This window comes from Callithrix jacchus, chromosome 7, assembly GCF_049354715.1.
Source record: "Callithrix jacchus isolate 240 chromosome 7, calJac240_pri, whole genome shotgun sequence".
NCBI classification, from domain to species: Eukaryota; Metazoa; Chordata; class Mammalia; order Primates; family Cebidae; genus Callithrix; species Callithrix jacchus.
Window position 1 is genome coordinate 62,836,316 of NC_133508.1, and position 12,937 is coordinate 62,849,252.

At 55.3% G+C, this 12,937-nt stretch overlaps 1 protein-coding gene across 1 annotated transcript; it reads left to right on the forward strand.

The window, feature by feature from the left end:
- On the forward strand, positions 1-12,363 carry CNKSR1 (connector enhancer of kinase suppressor of Ras 1). The gene is given in 22 exon segments (XM_078330793.1): positions 1-103; positions 2,866-3,023; positions 3,130-3,311; positions 4,244-4,328; positions 4,748-4,789; positions 4,867-4,971; positions 5,583-5,642; positions 5,732-5,800; positions 6,122-6,223; positions 6,811-6,881; positions 6,951-7,024; positions 7,137-7,243; positions 7,321-7,351; positions 7,736-7,908; positions 9,477-9,550; positions 9,720-9,791; positions 10,660-10,733; positions 10,880-10,941; positions 11,036-11,135; positions 11,209-11,387; positions 11,704-11,913; positions 11,915-12,363. Coding segments are annotated over 22 exon segments (2,145 nt in total). The 5' UTR covers positions 1-51; the 3' UTR covers positions 11,978-12,363.
- The last annotated feature ends 574 nt before the right edge of the window (positions 12,364-12,937 follow it).

The window sequence follows — 12,937 nt, forward strand, 5'->3', positions numbered from 1 at the left end:
AGGGCAGAACAGGAGCTGATTCGAGCCGGCGGACGCCTGGGGAGCTGGGCCATGGAACCCGTAGAGACCTGGACCCCCGGAAAGGTGGCAGCTTGGCTGAGAGGTGGGTGGGGCTGGGGTGGAGTTGGGCTCGAAGGGGACTAGGTGTAGTGTCCCGTCGGAAGAGGGAGGAGGAGAGGAAAAGAAAAAAGAGCCTTCGGACTGGGTGCGGTGGCTCACACCTGTAATCACAGCACTTTGGGAGGCCCAGGTGGGTGGGTCATCTGAGGTCAGGAGTTCAAGACTAACCTGGTCAACATGGTGAAAACCCTGTCTCTACTAAAAATACAAAAATTTTTAGTAGAGCTGGGCATGGTGGCAGGTGCCTGTAATCCCAGCTACTCAGGAGGCTGAGGCAGGAGAATCGCTTGAACCCGGAGGTGGAGGTTGCAGTGAGCCGAGATCACACCACTGCACTCCAGCCTAGGTGACAGAGTGAGACTTTGTCTCAAATGAAAAAAAAAACCTGTGGATTCTATCAGTCTGTCAGTCAGCAAGTATTTACAGAGTACCTACCATATTCAGGTACTGTGCTGGGCAGAGACAGACAAGATGACCCCAGGGGGCCCAGTGACCCAGAAGGGAGTCTCTCATCACTGCAGCAGCCCAGGAGGCCTTCAGGGTGGTGATGGGGAGGTGGTGTCATGAAAACAGGAGGGAGGCCTGGCAGGCCCACGCCCACTGCATCTCCTTCATCTTCCCTGGCCCCAGGGCCCAGTGGGCTGTTGTTAAATCCATTTCATAGAGTCAGAAACTGACACACAGGGTCGGGAAGTGATTTGCTCTGTCTCTGGTGTCATTTGTCCCCTCTCCACACCCTGAGCTCCTAGTGACAGAAGCAGAAGCCCTGGGCCAGACTGAAGAGGTTGACCCAGCCCCACCCTGGGGCTCCTATCCAAGGGTCAAGGTGCTGTCCAGGCTCAGCGAGCCCAGACAGATGGGAAACAACACACCCCACTGACAGACTCAGAGAAGGGAGGGCCTCTTGACGTGGTGCAGCTGGGGACAGGCAGTCAGGACACCCCTCCCAGAGTGGGGAACTGGAGCCCACTGGAGGCAGGCTCAGGAGGACAAGCCCAGGTAAGGACAGGGATTCAGGGCTGGGGTCAGACTCCCAGGCTGAATTTCAGGTTCACCTCCACCGCTTGCCAGATCTGTGACCATAGTTCTGTTTTTCTATCCACCAAATGGGAAAGGCAACTCTGATCTCATGAAGTAAAAATGAGACATTCATGGCAAGGCTCATTTGTAGCTCAATAGCCAGGTCTATTGGGAGGGCGGCAGCCCAATACAGTCACCGTGCAGGAAGGAAGTGGCTCAGGGGCCCATAGCCAAGGAGTGACAGGTTCATGAACTCCCAGGCCGGTGCTCTTAAGGTGACACAGGGAACACACACCCGCCCCAGTGAAGGAGTCTGGCTCAGGAGGGGAAGAATTCCTTCAAAGAGTGAGCAAGCTACTTAACTTCTGATCTGTGTCAGTTTTCCCATGTGTAAACAGGATAATGATAGTCTTTACCTCCCAGAAATGTGAGAATCAAATGTGTTAATGTGTGTAAAGCTCTTATAGCTTTGCTTAGCACATAGCCCTCAATAGACACTTTTCTTATTTTTGAGTGTCTACCTTGTCCAGGCAGAGGCTAGGGGATCCCCCAAATGCTGGGGACAGTGGAACAAGAGGAGAGCCCCCCCAAACCCAGCCTGGGAAGTTATGGAGGGCTTCCTGGAGGAAGTAAGATGAAAAAGGAAGTGAAGGAGCTAGAAGAGCAGGAGAAATAGCACTAGTAAGGACCCTGGGGTAAAAGGGTATTCCAGGAGCTGCAAGAAGTTAGTTCTGTGCATCTGAAGTGTTGAGTTTGAGGGGCTCTTCAGGAGGTGATGCTGGAAAGGGAGGTGGCACCCTGATCAGACAGGGCCTGTAGGTCATGGTAAAGTCTGGTGGTAATAATATCATGGCCATTATTGACTGTCTCCCATGCAACAGACAATGGCCAGGGGCTTGACATATGTCATATAATTTAATAAACACATGATTAGGTAGGTACTTTTATTATCCCCATGTTACAGGTGAGGAAACTGAGGCACGGAGCAATGCTATTTCTTGCTCAAGTGTTTGCACTCAGGTCTCAGTGACTCCGTAGCCTCTTGTTCTTATCCCCTATATATCATTAGTTCTCAAACTTAAGGGAGCATCAGAATCACCTGCAGGATTCATTAAACTACAAACTGTGGGCTGGGCATGGTGGCGCACACCTGTAATTCCAGCACTTTGAGAGACTGAGGCAGTCAGATTGCTTGAACCCAGGAGTTTGAGACTAGCCTGGCCAACATGGTGAAACCGTATCTCTGCAAAAAATACAAAAATTAGCTGGGTGTGGTGGTGTGTGCCTGTAGTCCCAGCTACTTGGGAGGCTGAGGTGGGAGGATGGATTGAGGCTAGGAGGTCAAGGCTACAGTGAGCTGTGATTACATCTCAAGCCCCTGTCTCAAAAAACAAAAACAAAAACAAAAACACAAACTGCTGGGCCCCAACCTCAGAGTTTCTGATTCAGCAGGTGTGGGGTGAGGCCTGAGAATTTGCATTTCTAACAAGTTCTCCAGTGAGGCTGCTGCTGCTGGCCTGGGTACCACCTTTTGAGAGCCCATGCCCTATACTCTCCTGCTCCTCAACTCAGTGGCCTCATCTGTGAAATGGGCAGAGCAGCCTGGGTGTCAGGATTGTCATTAGGGTTAGACTTGAGGGAAAAGGGCTTTGCAGGCGTGAAGAACCAGCCCAAAATGTCCTGATGCCTCTGCTTTCCCTGAGCTGACCCCTGCTCTCCCTCCAGGTCTTGACGACTCCCTGCAGGACTACCTCTTTGAGGACTGGCAGCTGCCTGGCAAGAACCTGCTCCAGCTCTGCCCCCGTAGCCTAAAGGCCCTGGCTGTGCGGTCTCTGGGACACCAGGAGCTCATCCTAGGCGGGGTGGAACAGCTCCAGGCCCTGGCGAGTGAATGCTGGTTGCACTGGCTGCATCTTCCACCAACCTGGGGAGTGCTGATGGGGGGCTTGCTGCTGCCGGGGGAGGTGACTTGCCCTCTCTCTGGCACAGAGCTCCAGGCTACAGACAGAGAACCTGCAGAGCCTGACAGAGGGGCTGCTGGGGACAACCCATGACTTCCAGAGTGTAGTCCAAGGCCGCTTGGGGGACTGTGCTGAGACCCCTGTTGATGTCCTCTGCGCGGCTGTGGAGCTCGTGCACAAAGCCGACGCCCTCCTCTTCTGGCTCCACAGGTACCCAGGTTTGGGTGACGACCAAGGGACTCTTGTCATCCGTGGCCTCCTCCAGGGTGCGGGAGAGAAAAACAGAGCTTGGCTCTTGTTCAGATATGGTGAGCTGGGCACAGTGGCTCACGCCTATAATCCCAGCACTTTGGGAGGCCAAAGCGGGTGGATCACTTGAGATCAGGAGTTTGAGACCAGCATGGCCAACATGGTGAAACCCCGTCTCTACCAAAAATATAACAAATTAGCCAGGTGTGGTGGCGCACACTGGTAATCCCAGCTACTCGGGAAGCTGAGGCAGGAGAATTGCTCGAACTTTGGAGGCAGAGGTTGCAGTGAACTGAAATTGTGCCACTGCACTCCAGCCTGGGCGACAAAGTGAGACTCCGTCTCAAAAAATATATATATATATTTATGGTGGAGCAGGGCAAAGGGAATTGTCCGCCTATGCAGAGCCACTGGGATGCCTGGGTTCCCTACCCACCCTCCAGCTTGTAATAATCAGTCTCATCAACAACCACTGAATGGAGCCTCCCCCACCCTGTCCACCGGCTGCTGCTTGTCCTACAGACCCCACCTCAAATGTAACCTCCTCGGGGAAGCTTACCCTGTTGTACACTCTCAGAGCTATACTGTTAATAATAATAACATTATAAACTCATTACCCAGTGTTTCATGATACTCATCACAGCTGAAGTTAAATTGATATTGATGTATGATGTCTTTAGTATCTGTTTTCCCAGTGCCTAGAACAGGGCTTGGCCTGTGATAGGCACAGGACAAATAAGTCGTGTGCTAAGCTCTTTAGGTGTCTCAATCATCTCCTTTACTCTAAAACAAAACCCATCAGAGCAGGTATTATCCCCAAGTCTCAGGTGAGTAATTGGCTCTGAGTGGTTAAGCACAGTCCCCTAACCACTGCGCCATCCTTCCCCTGCCAGCTACCTCTTCTCCCACTTAAATGACTTCTCGGCCTGCCACAAGATCCGGGACTTGCTGGAGGAGCTGAGCCAGGTCTTGCATGAGGTAGGAAAACCAAGGGCCAGGCTTGGCCCATGCCCTAGAGACCAAGCTGGGCTAGAGCTTTTTATAATCTGTGAATCAGCACAGGATCGGGTATGAGCATTGGAACGAGCGAGACAGGAAGAGAGGAGGCCCTGCTACTGGGTATGGGGCAATGGGGCCTGGGGTCTCCTAGCTGGCAGGGGAATTTTGACACTCAGGATAGGGTGGGAGGGGAGGGCATGTGTGGTGACTTCTGGGGGCCTGGTATCAGGGACATGTGCCCTTGGGTTGAAATGCTAAGGCCCTGTGTTTCTGGGCAGGGGCCCAGTGTAGGGAAGGCAGGAAGGGACAGCAGGGAATCCCACCCTGCCCATAGGAGAAGGCAGTCCCCTTATGGCTCTTGCTCAGGGGAGGCCCCTGCTCTCTCATTCTCCTTCCAGAATGGTCCAGTGGCCGAGAAGGAGGGCACAGTCCTGAGGATCGTGAGTCTGTGGGGTGGGAAGGGAGTGGGGGTGGGGGCGATTGGGCTCAGACTAGACAGCACGCTCCCCTCCCCCAGTGCAGCCACGTGGCCGGGATCTGCCACAACATCCTGGTCTGCTGTCCCAAGGAGCTGCTGGAGCAGAGGGCCGTGCTTGAGCAGGTGCAGCTGGACAGTCCGTTGGTGAGCCCTGCCTCTCACCTCTCACTTCTGACCCCTTGGCAGCCTTGTCTGGGCCCTGAAATATGGTCCAGGATACCGCAGAGTCTTGTGCTGCCATGGCTAGAAAGCCTTTTTTGTACAGATGCTAAAATGGAGGCCCAGAGGACTTGGCCAGGGTCTCCCGTTGCTCTCCACCTCCCCAGTCCTGAGGGGCCACATGTGTGTGGCCTTAGGTAGCATGTTCCAGCCTTGGGATGGAGATGGGGCAGGGGCTCTAGGGCACTTAGGAGAAAGGGAGAGGACATGACCTTTACTGATTTAGCCTTTGACCAGTTGGGAAGACCAGAGCCCTATCCCTGCCCTTCCCTGCTAGTCCCTTTAGGAACGTTGCTGAGAAGCTGGTACCTCAGAAACCAGTGTCCCCAACTTCCCTCTGGCTCTTAGCAGAGGAGAAGGCAGAGGCCCAGGGGAGTAGCAAGTCCAAAGTCACACAGCAAGTCTGGGCAGGGCCAGCTTGGGGTCAGCTCTTGCCATAGTTCCACCCACCATGGAGTCCTGGTGTTTGCTGGGGGTCCTGCCTGCCGGCCCTCTTGCCCCCCAACCCCCAGTGACTGCAGCCTCTGCCTCTGCAGGGTCTGGAAATTCGAACCACCAGCAATTGCCAGCACTTTGTGTCCCAAGTGGACACCCAGGTGAGAGCCCCACACCCTTCTCAGCCGCCCACCCCAAGGCCCCTCAACCTACCAGCCAGGCCAGCCTCAGGCCCCATTCCTCATGGCAGGTTCTCACCGACTCCCAACTTCAGATCCAGCCTGGAGACGAGGTTGTCCAGATCAACGAACAGGTGGTGGTGCGTGAGGAGAGGGACAGGGTCGGAGGTGAAGGGGGCACCAAGTGGAACCCAAGGCTGGTGGGTGGGGGAGGCAACCAAGGGTTCTGTCCTGGGGAGACCAGGGTTGTGGGAGCTGCTTTCCAGGAGATAAGCCAGCTTAAGCTGGTGAGAGCATCCTCTGCAGAGCCCCAGTGATGGGGCCCATGGATGCTCCCAGGAGGCTGCATGAGGGAGACAGAAGTGGGAGGCTGAGAGAGAGCCCCCAGCATGAGGGTGGGAGTTGGTGGTTGCTTCACAGCCTCCTGCCCAGCTTGATGCCAGCCAGTGTCTCTGTCCCAGGTGGGATGGCCCCATGAGAACATGGTGAGGGAACTGCTTCGGGAGCCAGCTGGACTTAGCTTAGTGCTGATGAAGATCCCGATGCCGGAGACCCCCCAACAGGTGCCTGCCTCACCACCCCCCAGCTGCCTTCAGACCCCCCCAGTAGGTACCTTTCCCTGCTGCCCCCACACCTGCCTTCGGACCCCCCCCCACAGGTACCTTTCCCTGCTGCTCCCCAGCTGCCTTCAGAACCTCCCACAGGTATCTGCCCCCCCCCAACACCTGCCTTCAGACCCCCTCACAGGTATCTTCCCCCGCCACCCCAACACCTGCCTTCAGACCCTCCCACAGGTATCTTACCCCACCACCCCCACACCTGCCTTCAGACCCCCTCACAGGTATCTTCCCCCGCCACCCCCACACCTGCCTTCAGACCCCCTCACAGGTATCTTCCCCCGCCACCCCCACACCTGCCTTCAGACCCCCTCACAGGTATCTTCCCCCGCCACCCCCACACCTGCCTTCAGACCCCCTCACAGGTATCTTCCCCTGGCACCCCCCAGCTGCCTTCAGACTCCCTCACAGGTATCTTCCCCTGCCACCCCCCAGCTGCCTTTAGACCTCCCCACAGGTACCTCCCCCCGCTGTTCCCCATCACCTGCTTTCAGACCCCTGTCCCCATCACTCTGTTCCTGGTTGTTCCCCAGACACCCCCACAGGTCCCGGACTCCCTGAGCCGGAGGAGCCTATCGCTGTCTTTACCTCCACACTCTCCCAGGTAACAGGCTCTGCCCAGGTGTCTTGGTCGGGGACCATGGGCTCCTCTCATTCCCCTTGCCCTCCCCAGGGCCCTATCTGAAGACGTCTTTGCATTTGACCTGTCTTCAGACCCCAGCCTTGGACCCAGCCCTGCCTGGACAGGTAGTCTGAAAGCCCCATGGATGCCCTGGACATGGCATCTGGGCGCCCAGTTCTGACCCCAAGCCTGGGACTGGGCTCATGGACTTTCCTCTCTCTCCTTCCTCCTTGACAGACTCTGCCTCCCTTGATCCTGAGCCTCTGCCCATCCCCCCAGAACCCCCAGCCCTATTCCCAGCAGGGGTAGCAGAGACTCCAGGACTCCCTGAATCTCCTAAGAAGGTAAGCTCAGGGGCTCAGCAAGGAGGCGGGTGGGTCTGGACCTAGATCCTTCTCTCACCCTTCTGATGTCCTTTCAGAATCCTGTTGCTGGTCGGAAGAAATCAAAAGGTATGAGGTGCACTGGACTGGGTGGGGGTCCCCCTGTCTGAGGAGCTGTTAGAAATCTTTACATGCTGGGCAAGATCACCCCTATCCTTCCCACACAGCCTCTCCTGGAAACACTCTGTTTCTGGGGTCAGAAAGAGCTGCGCTCCCTGTCTGGGCCTCTCACTAGCTCTGTGACTTTGAGCAAACAGGTTAGCCTCTAGTCTTCAGTTTGCTCATCTCTTAAATGGGAAAGGTCATCCCTCCTCAGGGATTACACATGTAGCGTTCTGAGCAGATCGTGGGTTCAGACGTCTCACAAGGGGATGTTCATGGAGGGCCAGGGAGCAGGTTTGGTGGGGGGCCTTTCCAGCCCCTCACTGCCCAGCTTGTGCTGTGCTGCTACAGGCCTGGCAACTCAGCCGAGCCGCCGGCGCGTGTCATGCCGTGAGCTGGGCCGGCCGGACTGTGATGGCTGGCTCCTGTTGCGAAAGGCACCTGGTGGCTTCATGGGCCCACGCTGGCGCCGCTGCTGGTTTGTGCTCAAGGGACACACGCTCTACTGGTATCGCCAGCCCCAGGTAAGACCCCATACACACAAACGGGTAAGCAAGTGAGTCACCTCCAGGCCTCGATTCCCATCTCTATTCTATCATTCACTCTTACTCCTGGTCCCAAGCTCTGATGTTCCCACCTGTAAAATGGGGCTCTCTTCAGAGAGAAATGAGTTACTGTATGCATAAAAGCAGTTTGGAAAGGTATCACAGGACATATAGAGAAAAAAAATCTTTTTTTTTTTTCTTTGAGGCAGAGTCTTGCTCTGTCACCCAGGCTGGAGTGCAGTGGCACCATCTTGGCTCACTGCAACCTCTGCCTCCCAGGTTCAAGTGATTCTCCTGCCTTAGCTGCCCCCACCCCTTGCAAGTAGCTGGTATTAAAGATACCTGCCTCCACTCCTAGCTAATTGCTGTATTTTTGGTAGAGTCAGAGTTTCACTGTGTTGGCCAGTTGGTCTTGAACTCCTGACCTCAGGAAAATCTTTTTTCTTAAGAGATAGGGTCTTGCTATGTTGCCCAGGCTTGACTCAGACTCCTGAGCTCAAGCATTCTTCTTACTTCAGCCCCACAAAGTGCTGGGATTACAGGCGTGAGCCCCCGTGCCTGACCCAAAAATCACTCTTATTCTGCTCACTTCTCCTTCCCCTTTTGATATTCTGTCCATCCCAGTGATGGGCCATTCATTCACTCATTCATTCATTCAGCATTCAGGTGCCTACTGTACACCCAGCTCTAGGCTGGGCACTATGGACTCTTAGAAGAGTTGGGTAGTTTCTGCTTTTCCAGAACTTAGATGCCAGTAGGGGAGAGGGATGAACACACACTCAAGGACAATGTAGGGACCGTGCACTAAGATAAAGGGAAAACCCAAGGGATGTGTGGGAGCACAGCAGAGGTGTCCAGTCCATCCTGAGGAGTCCAGAAGCCCCTTGACGATGCAGTACCTGGGGATTAGTCACATGGGAAGGGGAAAGAAGACCAGGAAGGGAAAGCTCAGGGGTGTGAAGCAGTTCAGTTTGTGTCTACCGAAGGAACAAATTGCATGAGTAGGCTCTTCTTGTTTTGTTTTTTGGTTTTTATTTTTGAGACAAGAGTCCTGCTCTGTCACCCAGGTTAAAGGACAGTGGCATGATCTCAGCTCACTGCAGCCTCAGCCTCCCAGGTTCAAGTGATCCTCCTACCTCAGCCTCCTGAGTAGCTGGGACTACAGGCATATGCCACCATACCTGGCTGTTTTTAATTCTTTGTAGACATGGGCTTGTTTCCCAGGCTGGCCTCAAATTCCTAGGCCTCCCAGTGTGCTGGGATTACAGGCGTGAGCCACCATGCCCAGCCTTCAGGCCTCTCTTTTTTTGGCTATTCCTCTGATATCTTTGGCTCTCCTTTCCTGGCTTAGAGGCATCCTTTGGCCACACCTCCTGTTCCCACCCCAGATTCCAGCCCTGAGCTCCAGAAACAGAGCAACTTCTTAGCAAGACCAGGAGATGCCTTCCCCCTCCACAACCCTCAGGAGCCCGAGGGGTATCTAGGAGCTGACTGGGCCTTGAGGTTATTGGGGTTCCAACCTGACCCTCATGCTGTGATCCCCCCAGGATGAGAAGGCTGAGGGCCTCATCAATGTCTCCAACTATAGCCTGGAAAGTGGACATGATCAGAAGAAGAAATAGTTAAGTCTTGGGGTATGATGGGCTGGGGGATGGAGACAGAAAGGGAGAGGAAGGGTGATGGGGTGGCAGTGGGAGGTATGGCAGGTGGCTGGGGCACCCAGAATCCAGCCTTTCTGGGCTCTGAGTGGGCTCGCCCAGGCTGAGTAAGGCTCCTCCTCTCCCTGGCAGTGTGTTTCAGCTCACCCATGATGTGTACAAACCCTTCATCTTCGCTGCTGATACCCTGATGGATCTGAGCATGTGAGTACCACCTCCCTCAGCCCCTCCTCTCATATAACTCCCAGGCTCACAGAGGTTGTGAGCTGGGCTGGGCTCAGGAGCCTGCAGATGCAAATCCCAGCTCTCTGAGAGTGGTTGATCAAGGTCCTCTCTCTCTCTCTCTCTCTCTCTCTCTCTCTCTCTCTCTCTCTCTCTCTCTCTCTCTCTCTTCTCTCTTTCTCTCTTTCTGTCTCTCTCTCTCTCTGTCTGTCTGTCTCTCTCTCTCTCTTTCTGTCTCTCTCTCTCTCTGTCTGTCTCTCTCTTTTTGAGACAGAGTCTCACTGTGTCACCCAGGCTGGAGTGCAGTGGTGTCGGCTCACTGCAACCTCCGCCTTCTAGGTTCAAGTGATTCTCTTGCCTCAGCCTCTCAAGTAGCTGGGACTACAGGCACCGGCTACCATGCCTGGCTAATTTGTTTATTTTTAGTAGAGACAGGGTTTTACTATGTTGGCCAGGCTGGTCTTGAACTCCTGACCTTGTGATCCACCTCCCAAAGTACTGGAATTACAGGCATGAGCCACCATGCCCAGCGTCTCTCTCTTTTTTTAATTAAAAAGTTTTGGGGGAAATGGGATTTACTATGTTACCCAGGCTGGTCTCAAACACCTGGCCTCAAGCAATCCTCCTGCCTCAGCTTCCCAAAGTGCTGGAGTGACAGATGCTAGCCACCACACATAGCCAGTACTCACTTCTCTTCCCTGTTTCATCATCTATAAAATGGGTACATAAGAGTTCATTCCTCTCAGAGTTGCTCCAAGGATCGTTAGATGATGATGTGGGCAAAAAGCCCCCAGCATACAGGAGGGCCCCAGTGGATGGAAACCCCCTGAGACCTGCTTGCTCTCCCTAGGTGGGTACGTCATCTCATTACCTGCATCTCCAAGTACCAGTCTCCAGGCCGGGCCCCCCCACCCCGAGAGGAAGGTGGGTGTCTCATGGGGTTGAATGGGAGGAACCCTCACCTGAGCCTCTGTTTTTCCTGGGATGGGGGCTGGGAACTCAAATGCCCTAGGCCACTCTCTGGCCTCCCAAAACCCTGTGGGTTCCCTAACTGCTCCTCCTCACCCCAGACTGCTACAGTGAGACGGAAGCAGAAGACCCGGACGATGAGGCTGGGTCCCGCTCAGCCTCGGTGAGTAGGGGGCCGCCTGGGATAGGAGGTGGGGGTAAATAGCAGGGTGTGGAGCTCAGATGGAGACCCTCTGTGCTTTCCACCCTGCCTGCAGCCCAGCCCTGCTCAAGCTGGGAGTCCCCTCCATGGAGACACATCACCTGCAGCCACCCCCACACAGCGCAGCCCACGGACCTCCTTTGGCTCTCTGACAGGTGCTGGACTGGAGTTGGGAGCTGGGCTGGGGGCTGGGGGAGCACATCCTCATCCTGCTCCTCCCTCCCACAGACAGCAGTGAAGAGGCACTGGAAGGAATAGTAAGGGGGCTGAGGCAGGGTGGCGTGTCCCCCCTGGGCCAGCCATACCTGACCCTGGACCAGTGTCGGAGCTCTTTCATGCGGCGCAACCGAGACCCCCAGCTCAATGAGCGAGTGCACCGTGTGCGGGCGCTACAGAGCACACTCAAGGTTAGCTGGGGGCTCTGGGCACGGCAAGGGACTAGGCTCCGGGCTTCAGGCTTTGGTTTGCAGCTCTCACCTGCACCCTGGGCACCAGACTCCAGACTCAGATCTGGACTCTAGGCTCAGCAGCTGACAATGGGCTCAGCTGTGAACTGGGCCAGGTTCTAGGTTCCAAGTGGGGATTTGGGTCTCACCTAGGCTCCTCGCACCATGCGGGCCAGGTGCTGGCTTCCAGGCACTAGACTCCAGATTGAAGTCAGGGCTCAGGCTCTGCCTACTTCCCGGGGTGATCGCGGTCCCTCAGTCCCTCCTCTCCACATAGGCAAAGCTGCAGGAGCTGCAGGTCCTGGAGGAAGTGCTGGGTGACCCTGAGCTGACTGGGGAGAAGTTCCGCCAGTGGAAGGAGCAGAACCAGGAGCTGTACTCAGAGGGCCTGGGGGCTTGGGGAGGGTCGCAGGCTGAAGGCAGCTCCTATGTCTTGACCTCTGACTCCAGAGAACAGTCCTTCCAGTCCCTGCCCTCTGACCCTGAAGATTCAGCACTCCCATCTCTACCCCCTGACCCCAGAGAACAACCTCCAACCTCCTGACTTCTGACCCTGGCCAGCACCCTAGCTCCTGACCTTTGACCTGACGGCCACCTCAACTCTAGCCTCTGATGTGTCCAGAACAGAGCATCCGTGGATTCTGTTCAGGGTGAGAAGTAGTACTGCTAGTCATGGTCCCACCCTGAGCTGACCCCTCTGCCTAGGCCCCCATCATCCCCACTTCCCCCCGGAACTGGGTAAAGTGAAGTGAACTTTGTGCCACCCTCTCCTCCCTTGCCAAAGAAGAAACTCTTCCCTCATCCTCCCATCTCTGGGGGCACAGCCTTGCCCCCCCCCAGTTCCTTGGCAATTCTCCCCCAAACCAGGTCTGCACAGGTGTTCTTTATTTTACATGAGGGACACTTTCCAACCAAATAAAGTCAATTTTTCTAAAAATGAGTCTATATGTCTCTTTACTTTCGTGTTAGAATTGGAAATCTGCCCCCGGAGGGGACTGGAGTGAGTGCTCTTGGCCAGAGGATAGGTGGCTCACCCTTCGTGCAGCCTGTTGGCCTGGGCTGCCCCTGAGCTCTAAGCCTGCCAGGGTGGTGGGTGGATGACCCATGGCTAATGAGGGTTCTGACTCATGTCTACCTCTCCCCAGCTCTTAGAATGCTAATGGTGATCTCCTACCCCATTTCTGGGGGGCACAAAATGAGAAACTCACTTTGCAGATGGGGAAACACACCTTGCACGGAGAAGTGGTGGGGACAGCCCTGGAGACTGGGCAGGTAGGATGAGGCAGCTGGTGGGGAGGGGTGCAGGTTGAGGTCTTCCCTGAGAAGGTCCTGGGGAAAATATTTATTTCCTCCACCCCTCCTTCCAGCCTCACCTCCAGCTCCTGGATCCAAGGCAGGGACGTGTCCCTATGACTCCATCCAGGCTGCACAGGAGATCTAACCTGCTCCCATCAGCCTCTGACATCCACCCCCAGCACAGCATCCCTGCAGCATCCCCAGACTTCTGTGGG